General features: G+C 40.7%; 1 protein-coding gene across 1 annotated transcript; it reads left to right on the forward strand.

The window, feature by feature from the left end:
* The first annotated feature begins 575 nt into the window (after positions 1-575).
* On the forward strand, positions 576-16,377 carry LOC116263928 (uncharacterized). Its single transcript, XM_031643755.2, has 14 exons — positions 576-2,285; positions 3,012-3,116; positions 3,212-3,378; positions 3,887-4,097; positions 4,340-4,577; positions 5,068-5,218; positions 5,392-5,687; positions 11,264-12,711; positions 13,417-13,521; positions 13,617-13,783; positions 14,292-14,499; positions 14,742-14,979; positions 15,471-15,621; positions 15,812-16,377. The coding sequence occupies exons 1-14, from the start codon at positions 827-829 to the stop codon at positions 16,022-16,024; spliced, it is 5,157 nt and encodes a 1,718-aa protein (XP_031499615.2). The 5' UTR covers positions 576-826; the 3' UTR covers positions 16,025-16,377.
* The last annotated feature ends 5,421 nt before the right edge of the window (positions 16,378-21,798 follow it).

Genomic DNA, 21,798 nt, shown 5'->3' on the forward strand with positions numbered 1-21,798 from the left:
TATATATAATTGTGATGCAAGGGACTAACTCCCCTATCAAAAAAGTTTTGCCGAGTTCCAACCAAAGTAATTGCTGTCAACTTTACACGCTTTGCGTAAAACGCGGCAGCAGTTATTGAGATTTTCTCGTGTTAATTTAAATGTGTCTAGAAATTAATATTTATGATGATAATATATTTTATGTTGGTCCACCTCTTTTAAGAACTAGTAAAAAATTTTAAAAACATGCTTTGTAAATTTAAGAGAGAGATAGAATGAACCACTCACCTGAAAAAAAATAACCATTGACATTTAAATGAATTTTAATTAATCTAGTAAAATGGATTCACAATTTAACGTACCGATGATCACTATAGACTGATTTTCTGCCGCCCTGAAATTCGCCTATATATAAAGTTGGGACGTTAGAATTCCAACTGTATACAACGCACTTTGATAAAAAAAAAACAATATGCCCAAAGCAATCGTCGTTGTGCTGAATGTCGCTGGAAGATAAGGCTCTCCTCCTTTATTATCAAAAGTAGTGCCGAGACTATTGTAAATTCTGCTACTATTAATGCCACTATCCTTCTTAACGCGCTCGTCCCACATAAACACTTTTTTCTTTCTTTCATGGACGACTTGGAAGCAGGCGGACGTCCACCACGTTATGCCAACAAAAGCATGGCCCTAACATTGAATATATAAGGCAGCCATTGTAGAAGGAAGGAGCTAGAAAGAAATCTAAATTCTCCCATGAAAGTGCTTCGTCCTAATCTTCTTCCCTTCTGCACTGAAGAGCTTTTTCATCCTTCACATTGTGGGGAGTGGTGACATTAGAGATCAAATGGGCAGAACAGCCTGCAGCTTCATTTTCCCAATTGTTCTTCTTCCGCTGGGGCTCGTAGTGGTCGACATGGCGGAGTCTCCCTTTTGGTACTGCACCGGAAACTCCAACTACACGGCGAACAGCACCTTCGACCACAACCTGCGCAGCGCGTTGGCCTCTCTGGAAGCCAACGTTTCGCTCACCAGCTTCTACAATGCCACCGAGGGAAGAAAACCCGACCAAGTCATTGCCGCGGTTCAGTGTCGAGGCGACCTCGACGGCGAAGCTTGTCAGGCCTGTGTATCTGAGTCTACCACAGAGATCACCCAGCGCTGCCCCAACAGCAGGGCGGCTCTCTTTGCCTTCCAAAGCTGCGTCATGTACTACCGCGATACCAACTTCATCATACCTCCCTCATTTATGGATATTTCTCTCCCGGGCCCTGGCGCCATCCCCGACCCCCAAAGGTTCAGGACCATGCTCATTTCCTTTTTCAACAAGCTCATCGTTTCTGCTACCACCAATCCTTCGGGACGCTTGTTCTGGGGCGACAAGTTCCACTACACTGAAGACGTGACTGTCTACTGCACAGCACAGTGCGTACGATATTTGGCACCACAGGACTGTAAATCTTGCTTAGACATGGCTTTCATCCGAATGCTCAAAGATTTTGCAGACAGACAGGGCGGTGCAACTTTTTCTAGAATGGCGTGCTCTGTAAGATTCGAGACCTACCCCTTTTTCACTCCCCCATCTCACCAGATTGACACTAGCGCCGTAAATTTCATCACATCCGACTGCTCCCCACCGGCATCGAGCGGCATGATAGGCACCCCTTTCCATAGAAACTTCAAGCTTCTGCTCTCTTATCTGACAGAGACCGCGCCAATCTCTGGCTTCTACAACGACGCCGTCGGCTTTGGGTCCAACCAAGTCTATGGCCAACTCTTGTGCCGAGGCGACGTCCCTGTAGACGTTTGCTGGAACTGCACAGCCCAGGCTTCTACCAAAATCCAGGAGCTGTGCCCCAACAGCAGAAGGGCAACCATATGGTTCGACCACTGCCAGTTGCGCTACTCTGACGTGAGGTTCGCTGGCACGGTAGATGTCTATGACAGGGCATGCCAAGCAGCAGCAGAGGATGCGTCAAGCCCAGCAAGCTTCAATCAGAACTTGAGAATCCTCATCGCCAACCTGACCTCGCTGGTGGCGCCGACCTTTCCCAATCGCTTTTTTGCTACAGGGACTTCCGTGCTTACGGACTCAAAGAGGATCAACGCTTTGGTGCAGTGCGTGAGAGATATACCTCTGGACCAATGTAGGTGGTGCTTGCAGAATGCCAGCGCTGATATTGAGGGATGCTGTAATGGAAAACAAGGCTGTCGCATCCTCAGGGGAAGCTGCAGTTTGGCTTTCGGAGTGCGGCCCTTCTTTTTTGGCGATCCCACATTCGTATCCCTTCCGCACCCCAACCATCGTGAGTCCCTCTCTTGCTCTGTTGAATCACATGCTTAAAGTCATTCAAAATCCTAATCATATGCATGTTTCCGTTCTTGTCTCTCACCATTATGAGCAAGAATGATGTGGAGTCTGTCGCATGTATGGAGAATAGATTCATGGAAACAACCGATGTTTGTGATGCCTGTTGCATTTAATGGTTTAATAACTTTGCCGGATGATGAAATCTACTCTCATATTTACCGGAGAAACCTCACTGGAAGCATTGCCAAGATAAATACATGATAATATTATTTGAAAAAAAAAAAAAACTGCTTCCAGACGACGACTTCAGGAAGGAACTAATTTTCTGGCTGTTGGAGGATTTCTGACGATGATAATAGGGCATCGTATCTTCTATGTTTATTTGCTTCTGGTGCTCTTACTATTTCTGTTTGACTCGCGTTGCTATCTACATTTTAGCTCTAGTTACTTCAAGGCAAGGTGATGTGTCCTCGTCACCTCGCTTTAGGTTCATTCTACTGAACATTTCCTGCCTACCCATGCAAGCTTTCTGCCTATAAAGCAGAACGTTAACTTGTTCAGTACTATTTGAAGCTTGTGTGCCTTAGGATGGCCTTTCTTTTGTACAATTTTTTGGATGAAAGTTGTAATAATGCAGCCATGTGACCCAGATTGCCTATCTAACAATTTGTAAATAACCATAACTCTTGTAGAAAGCTCATTTACATATTTAATGATGCAGGGCATAAACGCTGGTGGATATTTACCATTATCGGCATCATTGGCGTGGTAGTGTTAGCAGGAGTATGGGTGTTGTGCTTGGTTCGGAGAAGACAGAAACCTTTAAGTAAAGCTTATATGCTTGCAAGACATTGTAGGTCCTCTGTTTGACAAAAAAGTCTCATATTTTTCTTAATTCCCTTACTTTTCATGGCATTCCAGAGATTCTAGAACATAAAGAAGCCTCTTTGTTTGATGTTGGGAGTACAAAAGAGAACAAGGCACACTATGATCTACCACAAATCAGCCTAAAGGCAATACAGAGTGCTACAGTAAATTTTGCGGAAGAAAATAAGATTGGAGAAGGTGGATATGGTCCTGTTTACATGGTACTTGCAGTTATCTTAGTTGATTTGTCCCTGCCATTCGTTAATGAAGGTAGCAAATTATTATTTAAAGGTCATCCAGGAAAAATTAATTGCAAAAGAAGCTTTTGATTTCTGAATTTCTAGATGTGAGTAGCAGTGTTTTTGACAATTGCTGAACAAAAATTTACATTGTCAATTATTCCTTGTGCGTGCTCAAATGAATTGAAATAATGACTGTGAATCTGTGATACTCTTCTTTGCTATACTAGATAGCACTAGGAGAAGTGTTAGAAGATAATGTCTCTGGACCACATAGAGTAAATTTGAGTTCTAGAGTTAAAAGTTGTAAAAGGCCTATGACCCAGCTCAATATCTGAAAAGTCAATAATGTGAGCTATTTTCAAAATTAAGGGAAAAGGTTTGGCCCAAAAAAAAAAATTTCCCTACAACAAGCAGCATAATATGATCTGGTCAGTGTATACTTTTGTTATAATTACACAAACATAACCACTAGTGTTTTTTCAAATAGGGGAAGCTTCCCAATGGACAAGAAGTGGCTGTGAAGAGGCTGTCTGGAAACTCTGGGCAAGGTTTAAAGGAGTTCAGGAATGAAATTGAGTTGATTGCCAAACTTCAACATACAAACCTGGTTAGGCTGATTGGTTGCTGCTTGGAGAAGGGGGAGAAGCTGCTCATATATGAATATATGCCAAATAAAAGCCTCGATGCCTTGCTGAAAGGTTAGCTTCTTGACTTCTTTCTGCACATATATTCCCGATATGCATCCAAAGTTCATCTATCAGATGTTCAGAAAGTGAAACTTCCATTTTGAGGTTGATGGCTATAGGGAGTGCTTTCCAGTAGGAGTAGGGAACTTAGCCTAATCATTGTCTGAAAATTCTAACTTTTCTCCGAGCAGATGGCATCTGTATCTTGTGGAGAGAGAGAAACTAATCAAGTTAAACAATAATACAATTTGCAGATCCAAAAGGCCGCATATTGTTGAATTGGGGAAAGAGGTCCAATATCATCATGGGAATTGCAAGGGGGCTCCTTTATCTTCACCAAGATTCTCGACTTAACATCATTCATCGGGATCTCAAGGCTGGCAACGTGTTGTTAGATGAGCAACTAAATCCTAAGATTTCTGACTTTGGAATGGCAAGAATTTTCAGTGGAGTTCACGGACAAGAAACTACCAGTGTTGTTGTTGGCACATAGTAAGTGCAAAACTGCCATGATTCTCGATAGCTTCACAAGGCTACAATTATTTCTCCTCTTTTTCGTGTAACTTTTCAAAATCCATGTTAAGCCCTTGAACAATGTCTGATCTCCAAGTCAAATTCCTCTCTTCCTCCTTTTATGTGAAGCGATCTGTTCTTGTGACAGGCAGATATTTGCAAAATGCAAATAAGCTATTTGATTTGTTTTTGTGAGAAAAAATATAACTTGCAAATTAGAACTTTAGGCTTCTTCTAATCTCATCTCTTTCAAGAGACAAGGAGAAAAGCAAGTACAAAAGTCTATCTAGAAGGACTGTGAATCATGAAGGTGAACTGTGAATTACGTAAATTTTTGTCTGGTCTGTTATGTATAAGACCTTTCTTTTCCAGAATGGTAAACCGGGAGATCTGCAGAGCACTTTTATGAAGCAGCTGCCTTCTTGAGTTATCTTATAAGCAAGTGACTGACTTCCTTTTCTCATTTCAGTGGATACATGGCACCAGAATATGCTATGGATGGCGTGTTCTCGACTAAATCTGACGTTTACAGCTTTGGTATTTTGTTGCTGGAAATCATCAGTGGCCAACTGAATTCAAGTTTCGTTGATACTCACCAAGCTCACAGCCTTGTCGGGCATGTAAGCCTCTCTCTCTCTCTCTCCCTCTCTCTCTCTGCAGAGTTGTAGGGTGTCGATCATCTGGTGTTTAGATTACAAGATTGGTGGGTGGGTTTATCATTCGGTCACTGCATGTACAAAAATTTGCTTGTACAAAAATTTGCTTGCTTACTTCAATTGATATTGGCAAACAGGCCTCGAGATTGTGGGGTGAAGGAAACGGGAAAGGGTTCATTGATCCAGTCCTGAAAGAGACAAGTTCAACCGGTGAAATGCTAAGATGTCTGCAAATTGGCTTGCTCTGCATTCAAGATTCTGCAAGCAGACCAACCATGTCAACAGTGGTTCTCATGCTTGGGAACAAGTCTTTGGATCTCCCCTTGCCCAAGCAACCTGCATTTATCCAGGAGAATGTTGTGGAATCATGTCAATTATTTTCTTCTGATATAGAGTCTGTTCCTATTAGCAGTACAAATGGGCTTTCACCGAATTAGGAGTCATCATTTATGACCCACTAAATTAAAACAATTCATAAAAACTTTGTTTTCATGTTGGAGGAGTGCTCTTCACCGGCTGTAAATGGGGGTTGGCCCTATGTGTTGTATAAACAAGTCGCAGCAGTTGAGGTTTGATGAGTTGCATGAGGTGTGTATGAATGCAGAGAGAGAGAGAGAGAGAGAGAGAGAGAGAGATGGGTTCTTCAAGACTACTAGCAAAAAACACCTCCGACAAGGTGTTGGAAGGGAACAGTAAGACCGAAAGAATTGGGAGTGGTCAGAAACAAGAAGAAAGAAAACATAAAGACCAAAACAATGTGTTGCTGTAAGAGATGATTCAAAGCAGAAGCATCTAAGTCATTTTCCGAAGAGTACCTGTCAAAGCAGTTGGTTTCACTTAGGGGAAGCACAAGGTTGAGGAAGGTTCACCACTAATCTCTCTGTTACAGCATGAATGATTCGTGCAAAAAACTTTCGAATACAAGAGGTGCAGCATTTATTACATGGGAAAATACTAAGAATCGTCATGAGTCATCGACTTTCAACTAAATGATAGAAAAACACTATAGATCTAAAAGAATACCAGTGGTTTGTGGCTCTTGTGGTAATCCATAACTGTAAGGCTGTTTTGATTAAATTGGGGCTCGTATTAGGATATGCAATTAATTTGTTTATACCTAGGAGAGGAATAGTAATAGTACTATATCCTTCACCTTCTCGGCATTTTTCTCTGGGATTCTTATTTAGGAAATCAGTTACTTGTTTTAGGTTTCTTACATAGTTGTTGGTGATTAAGTTCTGGCTTTCTTTTTTTAGGGCTTGTATTATTTCTACGTAAGTTTGTACTGGTGGTGGAACAAATTGTACTGGTTTTGGTTTGTTTTCATATTTCTGAAACCCATTATTTAGATTTTGATTTTTAAAAAATATTATTCTTCTTTCTTTTGGTTCCGTTTTATTTTTTTTTTAATTTCCACTATTTGTGGTTCTTTGCCTTTCTCTAGGGAAAAATGTTTCTGGTTTTTATCTTGCCATGCTTGTTCCGTCTTTATGTGTTTGTTCTAAGGCTTTTGTTAGGATTTCTACCTCGTTTTTCATCTTCTCCATTTCTTCTACTTGGTGTTTCAGTTTTTCTATATCTGCTTTTAGGTTTAGTATCTCACCCTTGTCACTCCGTCTATGTAACGGACAAATGATCTATTAAATCTGATTGCACAGACTTAGTTGCTGCCACTTCAGTTCCATGCAAACAGCACATCCATAGTGATAACTAGCAGGTTGCAGCAGACTTCTACTATCTGTATAGCTAGTTAAGATAACATCTCAAGAAACATACATGTATATATTCATAGAATCTCAGTAAGTTACGTTATGCATCCTTGCAGCAGAGTCGGTCACAACAAATTCTGTGTAAACTCTGCAGAAAATCAAGATTTCTAATCCATAGGCATATCATAAGCATGAAGTCTTGTCCAAACAAGCATTACTCAGTTTAAACATCTAAAATTCTCATATTTGGTCATCACTTCCCATACATTCTTTTGAATTATTATCGTCCACCACCCAATCACTTTCTAAAATTACAGAAAAAGTTTTATGATCAGACCTATAACCTCTCCATACAGTTTTCCCATAGGCCAAGTCTCTCATACTAAGCTTCTTGTAAACTCGATTTTCCTTTTTGATGTTTTGTATCATCTCCAGCGTGGTGTTCTAATGCCTCAACTTCAGTCATGCTCTCAAATATACATGCAAACACATCTATGTATATACATTATTACATAGTACTTTTACACAAATCTAGTATACAACTATATCCTTGTTTCCAACTGAATATAGTAAACATGACTAATACATTCTGCTATACCCGAACTCAGACTGTTGTACACTATAATATTCATTGCTACAGTTATACTTAGTCATATATTTCCTATTTTTCGCTGTCCTACTACTGTACAGGTTATAGCACAAAGAGATATAGGTTGCTACATGATCTTGATATAGAACTTATTCTCTTCTCCAAATCCTTTTAAATAAATATACACATAACTGTACATGTACACTCTAATATGTTTGTCTTTATCTATAGGCACAACAAAATTTACATGGACTACATGTTGCACATATGGTCTGAACATTTTCATACCTTATTGCTCCAAGGTGCAGTCAATTTGATGTGCTTGCAGAGCTGCCACTCCAAAGGCGTTCCAATAGGATTCCCAAGGTCACTCTAAATGTGCAGTCCTTTGTTTCGACCAGCAACTCCCTAGCTTCTTTGATCCTCCAAGGCATGGATGATAAACCAGTCCCTCTTACCTCTTGATCTTCATTCCAAGATACAGGAAAACAAGAATCTCCCACTCTTCTCCAATTTCTAGTTGTTGTGACCTTCCTTCTATGGCTGCAGCAAATGGGAATTTAAAATGCTGTCATATGTATGCAAGAAACTCCAAAGCCAAGGAAGATGCAATTTTTTTTATTAAAAACTGGTGTCTTAAACTGCCAAAACTAGCTACTTGCATGTATGAAAGATCTCAGATTTGCACATTCTGCCTCGCCGTGCATACTTCAACTCTAAGGATGGAATCTGAAAAAAAAACAGTTTGGCAGAGAAGTGGCTAGGAACGACCTATAAAATTGCAACCTGGGTTTCAACAGAAATGCACTTGTGGTTGCCTTTCTTTCTTGTTTTGCTTCGGGCATAAATCCTAAATCTTGCATGATTGAATAATTGTATACTAAAGTCAAGATCAAACTTGTTTGTCGATGTGCTTCTTTGATTGATCAAGACATCTCTTTTCCACAGAAGGACAAAACAAGATCATTATGTTCCATATTTTAGTGAAATAGCGAAGGATATTCCACTAGCATTGGCAGAAGGGGTGGTGGGGATCTGGATTAGTTGTCCAGTTCAGAAACAATTGAAATGAATTGATGAGAAATTATGAAAACATCTTCTAATGCATTTCACAAGAAAATCAGTTATTCTCTTACAGAAGTATTCACTGGCTGTGATATGAAAGTATGTGAGCTGAAAACTCATTCCCTGTATGGAGACTGCTTGGCCTTGGTCGTGGATGAAGTTTTATGATCCAACCCTTTCAATGAAGAGATGTTCTTCTTCAAAATCCTCAAAAACTTTGCACATGTGATGTGCCTTTACCAAGAATAGGGAAGTTGGGCTCCGCCTTGAAGGAGTATAATATCCTAAAACTTTGTTCACCTAAAAACAAAGAAAGTAGTGGCCTCTAGGCTGATGCTATGTTAAAGCGGGGAGCAAAAAAGTCTCCCCTGTCTGCTCAACCCAGTATTTCTGTGGGGAGCTAAGAGGAATGACTAGAGATCGTTTCACGGCTCTCTATTATTGTGAGTGGAAATGATATTGACGGCGTTGATATTGATATTGACCAACTTTGATTTTTCATGGCACTGGGGTAGTATTGGAAAATGAAAATATGCTTTATATTTGCAAGAAAGCTTCTTTAGCATCATGTTTCTATATGCCTTGATCTCTACTGCTCTACTATGAGCAGCTGTTTACGATTCAGTTGAATATATATATATATATATATATAAGATCGTTAGATTTGCCTGAGTTGATGCAGCCATTCATGAAAGGTCGGTTTGCTTGGATATTAGGCCATTTGAGGCATTCAGTTGGAGCTTGATTTATTGGCAGAAATAGTGAACTGGGTAATGTTGCTTCACTTCATTCCTCCTAAATACACATTCCAAATCAGCAGAATGAGTAGAGCTAATTTGTGGCGCTTATTGGTTCACCACGCGGAGAATGACCGTGGAACTCCAAAAATCTATCTTTCTTTCACGCGTAAGAAGAATTTTCAGTATTAATCCAATTCGTTGTTCTACGCGTGGATATGTTTTTGCCTCCACCTTGGCTATTTATTTTCTACTAATCTCCCATGGCCTAACTAATAAGCTTTTCCAGACAAATAAACACGCTGCTAATTGACATTTTGAAACTATGAGTACGTTTTTGTTATTTGTGAAAATTTGTCTAAGTTAAAAATATTTGAACCAATAAATATGACAATTATATTGCATAGGAAATCTCATGGGAAATTACTCTCACGAGTCACGGTGCTCTCTACTGAGCATTTGATAAAAAGAAATATAAAAAAACTAAGTACTCAGAGTAATATACATATTTGTAAATCTCTATTATTATTGTACTCAAGAGTAAAATTTGTTGCGAGTTCCACACAAAGTAATTGTTGTAAACTTTACAAGTTTTGCCTAAAACGCGCTAGCGGCAGCGGCAAAGTAAATGTCACTATTGGTCTTATCATTACTATTCATCAACGCGCTCGTCTTACATGAATACTTTTCTTTTTTGCATCGACGACTTGGAAGTAGGAGGAAGTCTACCAAGTCAGAGAAGGAGCCAAAGTAAGTCTTTCATGGTCTTTGGCTTTATTTCTTTTTTTATTTTACATTTACATGTAAATTTTAAAAAAAAATTACTTATTTTATATAAAAATTTTGAAAAAATAATATTTCAACATAATTAAAATTTCAAAAATTTTAATTCGACCCAACTTATAAAAGATTTCTAACTTTACCTCTACCCCACTTTATGCCAACAAAAGCATGACTCTAGCATTGAATTGTTTACCGTCGTCAATTAACGTAAACGTCTTACGAATGGAACAACTTTTTCTTTTTGTTTGTATAGTCATGAACTTATTAAGAGATCTAATTAATTGATAGAAAAACTATATATAATACAGGAAAATTGGCTGCTGCATCGTGGAGATTCAGTGTAGACTCCTCGAGTAGACATTCTCTGAAACCGTAGCTTCTACAAATACGCGTCGATTATTGAGATGGATACATGATTGTCCCCTAGCACCTCAGTAAAAGCCAGTTTCGTTCGATCGCACAATTGAAATGGATATAGGATAGGTGTCAATTTAATGCATTAAATAAATAGTCTATACATGTTGTTACGTTAATCTGTCCGACACGTTCGAACAAATGTGCATCTGAATTCTAAAAATCATTTCTTTGAGATCTATACTTCTCTGCATTAATCGAAACGATATATGCACATGATCTGGAACCCAATATTTGAGCGATTAACTAGTTTAATTTTGATATGCACATCACAGTTGATAAAAAAAATAGAAAATTCAATGGCAAGGTTTTAGGTTATAAAGTGACATTTATATACACAAGCCAAAAAAAAAACATTTGTGCGAAGACCACATCTATATTTTTCAGATAGAACTTTGAAAATGACAAGTAAAGATGCAGTACTGCGAAGGAAACGCATGAGATGCGCGATTAGATTACAGTATATGATTACAGAAGAGTACCCCATAAGATCGCTTTTCTTGATTAGTTATTACCGCTCGTTGCGGAGGAGTAGGTCTCTGCGATGTGATGGACATGAATATATTAGGCAGCCATGTAGAATGAAGGAGCTAGAAAGAAATCTAATTCTCCCATGTACGTGCTTCCTCCTAATCTTCTTCCCTTCTGCACTGAAGAGTTTTTTCATCCTTCACATTGTGGGGAGTGGTGACATTAGAGATTAAATGGGCAGAACAGCCTGCTGCTTCATTTTCCTAGTTGTTCTTCTTCTTCCGCTGGGGCTCGTGGACATGGCCAAGTCTCCCTTTTGGTACTGCACCGGCAACTCCAACTACACGGCGAACAGCACCTTCGACCACAACCTGCGCCGCGTGTTGGCCTCCCTGGAAGCCAACGTTTCCCTCACCAGCTTCTCCAATGCCACCGAGGGCAGGAAACCCGACCAAGTCACTGCCGTGGTTCAGTGTCGAGGCGACCTCGACGGCGAAGCTTGTAAGGCCTGTGTATCTGAGTCTACCACAGAGATCACCCAGCGCTGCCCCAACAGCAGGGCGGCTCTCCTTACCTTCCAAAGCTGCATCATCTACTACCGCGATACCAACTTCATCATTCCTCCCTCATTTATGGATATTTCTCTCCCGGGCCCTGGCGCCATCCCCGACACCCAAAGGTTCAGGTCCATGCTCATTTCCTTTTTCAACAAGCTCATCGTTTCCGCTACCACCAATCCTTCGGGACGCTTGTTCTGGGGCGACAAGTTCCATTACACTGAAGACGTGACTGTCTACTGCACAGCACAGTGCATGCGAAATTTGGCACCACAGGACTGTAAATCTTGCTTAGACATGGCCTTCGTCCGAATGCTCAAAGATTTTGCAGACAGACAAGGCGGTGCAACTTACTATAGAATGGCGTGCTCTGTAAGATTCGATACCTACCCCTTTTTCACTCCCCCATCTCACCAGATTGACACTAGCACCGTAAATTTCATCGCATCCGACTGCTCCTCACCGGCATCGAGCGGCATGATAGGCACCCCTTTCCATAGAAACTTCAAGCTTCTGCTCTCTTATCTGACAGAGACGGCGCCAATCTCTGGCTTCTACAACGACGCCGTCGGCCTTGGCTCCAACCAAGCCTATGGCCAACTCTTGTGCCGAGGCGACGTCCCTGTAGACGTTTGCTGGAACTGCACAGCCCAGGCTTCTACCAAAATTCAGGAGATGTGCCCCAACAGCAGAAGGGCAACCATATGGTTCGACCACTGCCAGTTGCGCTACTCTGACGTGAGGTTCGCTGGCACGGTAGATGTCTATGACAGGGCATGCCAAGAAGCAGCAGAGGATGCGTCAAGCCCAGCAAGCTTCAATCAGAACTTGAGAATCCTCATCTCGAACCTGACCTCGCTGGTGGCGCCGACCTTTCCCAATCCCTTTTTTGCTACAGGGACTTACGTGCTTACGGACTCAAAGAGGATCAACGCTTTGGTGCAGTGCGTGAGAGATATACCTCTGGACCAATGTAGGTGGTGCTTGCAGAATGCCAGCGCTGATATTGAGGGATGCTGTAATGGAAAACAAGGCTGTCGCATCCTCAGGGGAAGCTGCAGTTTGGCTTTCGGAGTGCAGCCCTTCTTTTTTGGCGATCCCACATTCGTATCCCTTCCGCACCCCAACCATCGTGAGTCCCTCTCTTACTTTGTTGAATCACATGCTTAAAGTCATTCAAAATCCTAATCATGTGCATGTTTCCGTTGTTGTCTCTCACCATTATGAGCATGAATGATGTGGAGTCTGTCGCATGTATGGAGAATAGATTCATGTAAACAACTGATGTTTGTGATGCCTGTTGCATTTAATGGTTTAATAACTTGCCGGATGATGAAATCTACTCTCATCATTTGTCATATGGTCAAGGTAAATACATCATAATATTATTTTAAAAAAAAATAACTTCTTCCAGATGACGACTTCGGGATGGAACTAATTCTCTGGCTGTTGGAGGACTTTTGACCATGATAACAGGGCATCGTATCTTCTCTGTTTATTTGCTTCTGGTGCTCTTACTATTTCTGTTTTACTTGGTTGTTATCTTCATTTTAGCTCTAGTTACTTCAAGCCAAGGTGATGTGTCCTCGTCACCTCGCTTTAGGTTCATTCTACTGGACATTTCCTGCCTACCCATGCAAGCTTTCTGCCTATAAAGCAGAACGTTAACTTGTTCAGTACTATTTGAAGCTTGTGTGCCTTAGGATGGCCTTTCTTTTGTACAATTTTTTGGATGAAAGTTGTAATAATGCAGCCATGTGACCCAGATTGCCTATCTAAGAATTTGCAAATAACCATAACTCTTGTAGAAAGCTCATTTACATATTTAATGATGCAGGGCATAAGCGCTGGTGGATATTTACCATTATCGGCATCTTTGGCGTGGTAGTCTTAGCAGGAGTATGGGTGTTGTGCTTAGTTCGGAGAAGACAGAAACCTTTAAGTAAAGTTTATATGCTTGCAAGACATTGTAGGTCCTCTGTTTGACAAAAAAGTCTTATTTTTTTCTTAATTCCCTTACTTTTCATGGCATTCCAGAGATTCTAGAACATAAAGAAGCCTCTTTGTTTGATGTTGGGAGTACAAAAGAGAACAAGGCACACTATGATCTACCACAAATCAGCCTAAAGGCAATACAGAGTGCTACAGTAAATTTTGCGGAAGAAAATAAGATTGGAGAAGGTGGATATGGTCCTGTTTACATGGTACTTGCAGTTATCTTAGTTGATTTGTCCCTGCCATTCGTTAATGAAGGTAGCAAATTATTATTTCAAGGTCATCCAGGAAAAATTAATTGCAAAAGAAGCTTTTGATTTCTGAATTTCTAGATGTGAGTAGCAGTGTTTTCGACAATTGCTGAACAAAAATTTACATTGTCAATTATTCATTGTGCGTGATCAATTGAATTGAAATAATGACTGTGAATCTGTGATACTCTTCTTTGCTATACTAGATAGCACTAGGAGAAGTGTTAGAAGATAATGTCTCTGGACCACATAGAGTAAATTTGAGTTCTAGAGTTAAAAGTTGTAAAAGGCCTATGACCTAGCTCAATATCTGAAAAGTCAATAATGTGAGCTATTTTAAAAATTAAGGAAAAAGGTTTGGCCCAAAAAAAAAATTTCCCTACAACAAGCAGCATAATATGATCTGGTCAGTGTATACTTTTGTTATAATTACACAAACATAACCACTAGTGATTTTTTCAAATAGGGGAAGCTTCCCAATGGACAAGTGGCTGTGAAGAGGCTGTCTGGAAACTCTGGGCAAGGTTTAAAGGAGTTCAGGAATGAAATTGAGTTGATTGCCAAACTTCAACATACAAACCTGGTTAGGCTGATTGGTTGCTGCTTGGAGAAGGGGGAGAAGATGCTCATATATGAATATATGCCAAATAAAAGCCTCGATGCCTTGCTGAAAGGTTAGCTTCTTGACTTCTTTCTGCACATATATTCCCGATATGCATCCAAAGTTCATCTATCAGATGTTCAGAAAGTGAAACTTCCATTTTGAGGTTGATGGCTATAGGGAGTGCTTTCCAGTAGGAGTAGGGAACTTAGCCTAATCATTGTCTGAAAATTCTAACTTTTCTCCGAGCAGATGGCATCTGTATCTTGTGGAGAGAGAGAAACTAAGTAAGTTAAACAATAATACAATTTGCAGATCCAGAAGGCCGCATATTGTTGAATTGGGGAAAGAGGTCCAATATCATCATGGGAATTGCAAGGGGGCTCCTTTATCTTCACCAAGATTCTCGACTTAACATCATTCATCGGGATCTCAAGGCTGGCAACGTGTTGTTAGATGAGCAACTAAATCCTAAGATTTCTGACTTTGGAATGGCAAGAATTTTCAGTGGAGTTCACGGACAAGAAACTACCAGTGTTGTTGTTGGCACATAGTAAGTGCAAAACTGCCATGATTCTCGATAGCTTCACAAGGCTACAATTATTTCTCCTCTTTTTCGTTTTACTTTTCAAAATCCATGTTAAGCCCTTGAACAATGTCTGATCTCCAAGTCAAATTCCTCTCTTCCTCCTTTTATGTGAAGCGATCTGTTCTTGTGACAAGGCAGATATTTGCAAAATGCAAATAAGCTATTTGATTTGTTTTTGTGAGGAAAAATATAACTTGCAAATTAGAACTTTAGGCTTCTTCTAATCTCATCTCTTTCAAGGGACAAGGAGAAAAGCGAGTACAAAAGTCTATCTAGAAGGACTGTGAATCATGAAGGTGAACTGTGAACTACATAAATTTTTGTCTGGTCTGTTATGTATAATACCTTTCTTTTCCAGAATGGTAAACCGGGAGATCTGCAGAGCACTTTTATGGAGCAGCTGCCTTCTTGAGTTATCTTAAAATCAAGTGACTGACTTCCTTTCCTCATTTCAGCGGATACATGGCACCAGAATATGCTATGGATGGCGTGTTCTCGACTAAATCTGATGTCTACAGCTTTGGTATTTTGTTGCTGGAAATCATCAGTGGCCAACTGAATTCAAGTTTCGTTGATACTCAACAGGCTCACAGCCTTGTCGAGCATGTAAGCCTCTCTCTCTCTCTCTCTCTCTCTCTCTCTCTCTCTCTCTCTCTCTCTCTCTCTAGCTCTCTCTGCAGAGTTGTAGGGTGTCGACGTCTGGGGTTTAGGTTACAAGATTGGTGGGTGGGTTTATCATCGGGTCACTGCATAAACAAAAATTAGCTTGCTTACTTCAATTGATATTGGCAAACAGGCCTCGAGATTGTGGGGTGAAGGAAACGGGAAAGGGTTCGTTGATCCAGTCCTGAAAGACACAAGTTCAACCGGTGAAATGCTAAGATGTCTGCAAATTGGCTTGCTCTGCATTCAAGATTTTGCAAGCAGACCAACCATGTCAACAGTGGTTCTCATGCTTGGGAACAAGTCTCTGGATCTTCCCTTACCCAGGCAACCTGCATTTATCTAGGGGAATGTTGTGGAATCATGTCAATTGTTTTCTTCTGATATAGAGTCTGTTCCTATTAGTGGGCTTTCACCAAATTAGGAGTCATCATTTATGACCCACTTAATTAAAATAATTAATAAATATTTTGTTTCAATGTTGGAGGAGTGCTCTTCACCGGCTGTAAATGGGGGTTTGGCCCTATGTGTTGTATAAATCAAGTCGCAGCAATTGAGGTTTGTATGAGTTGCGTGAGGTGTGTGGTAATCTCGCTAGGCCAGCATGCTTCTTTGTTGTTCAACAGTTGTTTATGTACATCTTGTAGACCAGTCTGTGCGGCTGGAGCTAGTGTGCTTCTAAGTTAGTGCGTATGATCATACCGTCACTAAAATTGGCACCCAATTACAAAATGAAGCTAAGCTAGTGGTGGATTACCTGTATAACTGAAAGAAGAAAGGAATCAGAGATTAGATATGAACACATGTTAGCGTGTAGCAGTTATCTGGTTTAACATAGGTTCGAAAAATCAAGTCCAGTTTCTTCACAGGTTCACATGTTTTTAATCTAGTTGTTAGGGATGTGTTTGAAATCACGAACATATTGTCTGTGTCGATGAAAGCTGGTTCTTGATCCAGTCCTGTAAGAGAAGACAAAGACAGAACTATCCCGGGGTATGGATATCACAGCATCGAGATACAAGCGTGAGGTAAGGGGGTTTTCACTTTATCACCCTACGTTTCTGGATTCATCTCGATCAGCCTCTCGTTTCTCTCATCACAAGACGTCGTTGTAGCTGAATGCACACACACACACACACACACACACACACACACACACACACAGAGAGAGAGAGAGAGAGAGAGAGATGGGTTCTTCAAGACTACTAGCAAAAAACACCTCCGACAAGGTGTTGTAAGGGAACAGTAAGACCTAATGACTTAGGAGTGGTCAGAAACAAGAAGAAAGAAAACATAAAGACCAAAACAATGTGTTGCTGTAAGAGACGATTCAAAACAGAAGCATCTAAGGCATTTTCCGAAGAGTACCTGTCAAAGCAGTTGGTGTCACGACCCAATTTTTGACACCAAAAATTTTCTTTCATTTCTATAATAGCGGAAGCAATATTGAGTCATGACCAGAACATAAGACATTGTTTTATTTCAATAATAAAATACTTGGACCCAAACAAAAATAACCACAAATCCCCAAAACCGACGCAGTGTCCAGAATGCCAATGCCCGTCCATCACAAGACTGAGGTCGTCGCTCTAAAGCCAAAAGCTATCAAGGACTACCTGTAGAGATAGAAAGAAGGGTCAGAATTCCTCTGAGTATGAGAAAATCCAGCCATGAATGGAAACATGGCCCAAAATAATATTTAGTTTCGTAAAACGCTTCCAAAAAGTCCTTGTGAACTACAACCATAAGTTTTCCAAAACTTAACACATATCACATCATCAAAGACAGAACGAGGTGTGCACAACCTCCAAAATTTCGTAGGCTTCCAACCGTGGTTCTCTGACAATGTCATGGTCATCGTGTCGAGTAACAGAAAACCCCGTGGGCACAACTCACGGGCAGAACAGAACATATCATCACCAGGCGATCCAACGGATCGAGGGTACCTGAAGTGAAGCCTCCTGAGATATCCCAGATCGCCGCTGCAGCAGCATGGCCCCTCTAGGAACCCGGTTTGAGGGACCAGGAGATGTCTCTCCCAACACAGCAGCAGTACCCCGGGCCCTTGTGCCGCCCAATACCCTGTGGGCCCTCCAGTACAGCCAGAGGAGTGTGACCACTACCTCCCGGGACGAAACCAAACACTGGGCAAAACAGAAAGCTCGCACTCGCATAAACCATCGCACAAAGTCCACGTTTCGCCTTCGAATTTCAAAAGTGAGGGTTTGCCAATGCTAGACATCGTCTAGTACCTCTCACAGAAACCGCCCTTGGGCTCGGTTTTCCAGACCACAAAAATAAGCCATTTCATATCTTGATTTAATGGTAACAGAACAAAGTCAAATAGACTTACATCCAAATTAACACAATAATCACTATTTCAAAACAAGAGAGTTCAATACCCTTTTCCTGAAATTTAAATAACACAAAAGGTACCACAGAGCAATAATGCATAACATTACGTTTTTCCTTCCAAATTACAAACAAATATAAGAAAACCCCCTTTTGAAAATTTAAGAAACTGAGAGGGTACCAAAACGTGATTTCATATTAAATACCCAGTTTTTACTGAAAATTACTTTCGCAAACATCTTTTTGAAGAGGTTTTCAGCAAAAACGTTGCGGCATGGAAGTTATAAAATGTATAACAGCTTATCTGAATATTTTGCTAATTAGTGGACCCGTTTTGAAATTTTCCAACTTTGATATAAATATGGCCCAACCCTCGTTTTTTCTCATTTCTACGCCTGATTTTCTCTCTCCTCGTGAGCTGCTCCGTCCTCCTCTTTTCACAAGCGTTTGACCGACGGTGGCTTCCACCGTTCTTCCTCAATCAAAACCAGCGAAAAGCGGGACCGTGGGGAGAGATCTGTCCTCCTCCCGAAAGCTTCAACGCTCTGGTTTCCCACCACCGTCCGATGCTCTCAACCACCACCTCCTCCTCTGCTGCTCTCGTTTTTCAGCCCTGCCACCGTGAGGGAGACGACCTCCCCAAACCAGGCATGTCTCTCTCTGCTCCTCCTTCCTTGCGACGAGAATGAACCGGCAGCAAGGAGGACCCTGCTCTTCCAGACGACAGGGAGAAACCGACTACAATGGGGGACGACATGAGGAAACCTGCCACGTCAAGGTCGTGTTCTCCAATTTCCCCCAAATCACCTCTGCAACATTCCTTGTTTTCCTTATGTCGATCAGAGCAGACGTTGCTCTCTGTCGACGACACTGAGCAGAGTCTGTTTCCCCTTTTCTGTGGTTGGTTTAGATTCTTTAACGCATCCTTATTACAGCTATACGTCCTTTGTTTAATGTTGGCTTAGTCTCATTTTCTCACAAGTGAAATAAACGAAATATAAGAAGAAGGGGAAAACAACATGGTACGAGTCATCGGAGAAGGTTCAATAACCCAACGAAGACTAACATACCTCACCCTTCATACCTCGCATGCTTCGATTTCTTTGAAATCAGAGAGAACCAGAACTTATAACACTATATTTCCATCCCAACATACACTAACTCATGCATAGATTCATATTTATGCATAAAAATACAAAGGTCCAAGAAAATCAGAGACGAATCGAAGAACATTGTGTAACATTAACATCATACAACGCCTCATGCATATGTTCATGTCTAGGCGTATAAATTCATAAATCCACATTGCATATGTATGTATAAGAACTCAAAATATCCAGGCTTCATGCTGCATTCATAACTGAAATTTCTCATACATGGATTCATCTTCTAAGTATATATGTATCCGTAAGAAATCAAATTACATGGCTTCATGCTTCAATCATGGCAGAAAATCCCCATACCTTTTTCAATTCCGAATTGACTTCCCTTTTTGCTTTTCGTCTCTTTCCAGCAGCCAACCACTTCGATCTTCAACTAGAAAGAGGGCAAAGATGCGGACGTCCCTCTCTCTCTCTATTCCTTTCTCTTTCTCTAGTGGTTGAACTCTCACGTCTAGGGCTGCAGCAATAAGGGATGATTATTTTACAATCTCTCTCAAAGAAATGAATAACCCGTCAGTTTTTCTTTCCCCTTCTTTTCTTTCCAAAACTGCTTTCCCTATGATTAAATTGTTCATTTTATGTAACCCCCATTTAAATCTGCCGTTTATAATTCTCCCCCTTATTAATGTTTTTCCATAAATAAGGAAAAAGGAATGAGATCATGGGCGTTACATCCTCCCCCCCTAAAAAAGAAATTTCGTCCTCGAAATTTGAGCGTACCTTATTGAAACAGTTGAGGGTAACTCTTTCTCATGTCTTCTTCTGGCTCCCATGTGCATTCTTTGATGCCATGATGCTGCCATTCCACTTGAACTAGTGAGATTGTCTTCTTTCGCAATACGTGCTCCTTTCGATCTATGATCCGAAGCGGCTTTTCCTCGGTTGTCAAGTCCTCTTGCAAATCGACTTCTTCATAATCTATCACATGCGAAGGATCAGGTACATACTTCCTTAACATCGACACGTGAAATACTGGATGAACATGACTATACTGCGGTGGAAGTGCAATTCGATATGCAACCTCTCCAACTTTTTCCAAAATCTCGAATGGACCAATGTATCTTGGGCTCAATTTTCATTTCTTTCCGAATCGAAAAACACTTTTGGTGGGTGATATCTTGACAAAGACATGATCCCCTGCTTCAAAAGCCAACTCTCTTCGTCGTTGGTCTGCATAACTCTTTTGTCGACTCTGAGCAGCCAAAAGTTTCTTTCTAATCATATTGACTTGATCAGTGTAGTGTTGAATCACCAAAGGATCCTCAATCTTGTTGTCTCCTATCTCTGTCCAACATGATGGTGATCTACAAGGTCGGCCATAAAGAGCTTCAAACGAAGCCATTCCAATGCTAGAGTGATAGCTGTTGTTGTAGGCAAATTCAACCAACTTCACATGTTTGTCCCATTCACCCTTCCACTGCAAAACACAAGCTCTTAACATATCTTCAAGAGTCTGGATGGTTCGCTCAGACTGTCCATCTGTTTGCGGATGAAATGCTGTACTCAGTTTCAATTTTGTTCCCAATGCTTCTTGTAACCTTCCCCAAAACTTGGATGTAAATCTTGGATCTCTGTCAGAGATTATTGATTTAGGGATTCCATGAAGTCTCACAATTTCATCCACATACAAATCTGCCAGACTTTCTAGTGATTGTGAAATCTTGATCGGAAGAAAATGTGCAGATTTTGTTAGGCGGTCAACCACTACCCAAATAGCATCGTGTTGTCGTCGAGTACGTGGTAACCCCACTACAAAGTCCATGGTGATGTCTTCCCATTTCCATTGAGGAATTTCTATCTGTTGCATCAAACCACCTGGTTTCTGATGTTCCACTTTAACCAGTTGACACACTAAGCATCGTGAGATGAACTCAGCAATCTCTTTCTTCATTCCTGGCCACCAAAAGTTTATTCTTAAATTTTGATACATCTTTGTGTTTCCTGGATGTATGGTGTATCTTGTTTTGTGTGCATCATCAAGCAGCTTGTTTTTCACCTCTGAATCATTCAGAACCCACAATCTACCGTTGAACCACACAAATCTATCGTCATCATCAGAATAAAGAGTTTCTTCCTTCTTGTGACACTCAAGTTTCAACTTCACATATTCTGGATTCTGTTTTTGTTTCTCAATGATTTCATCAAGGAAACTATCTCGAATTATTCCTGCACACTTCACCTTTCCATTATCATCTCGCAATGGATGCCATTTTTCAAAGTCTTCTACCAAATTCCATGTCTGCATTAATAGCCCACTAGCTTTAGCAGTCGTTTTTCTGCTAAGTGCATCGGCAACCACATTGGCCTTTCCTGGATGATACTTTATCTCAAAGTCATAATCTTTAAGATATTCCAACCATCTTCTCTATCTTATGTCCAATTCCTTCTGCGAGAACAAATATTCGAGAGATTTGTGGTTAGAAAATACTTCAAATTCCACACCATAGAGATAATGTTTTCACATTTTTAATGCAAATACCACTGCTCCTAATTCCAGATCATGCGTTGGATAGTTTTTCCTCGTGTTGTTTCAGTTGTCTAGAAGCATATGCTATGATTTTATCTCCTTGCATAAGCACGGCTCCATAACCTGTTCCTGAAGCAT

This window comes from Nymphaea colorata, chromosome 11, assembly GCF_008831285.2.
Source record: "Nymphaea colorata isolate Beijing-Zhang1983 chromosome 11, ASM883128v2, whole genome shotgun sequence".
In the NCBI taxonomy this organism is placed as follows: domain Eukaryota; kingdom Viridiplantae; phylum Streptophyta; class Magnoliopsida; order Nymphaeales; family Nymphaeaceae; genus Nymphaea; species Nymphaea colorata.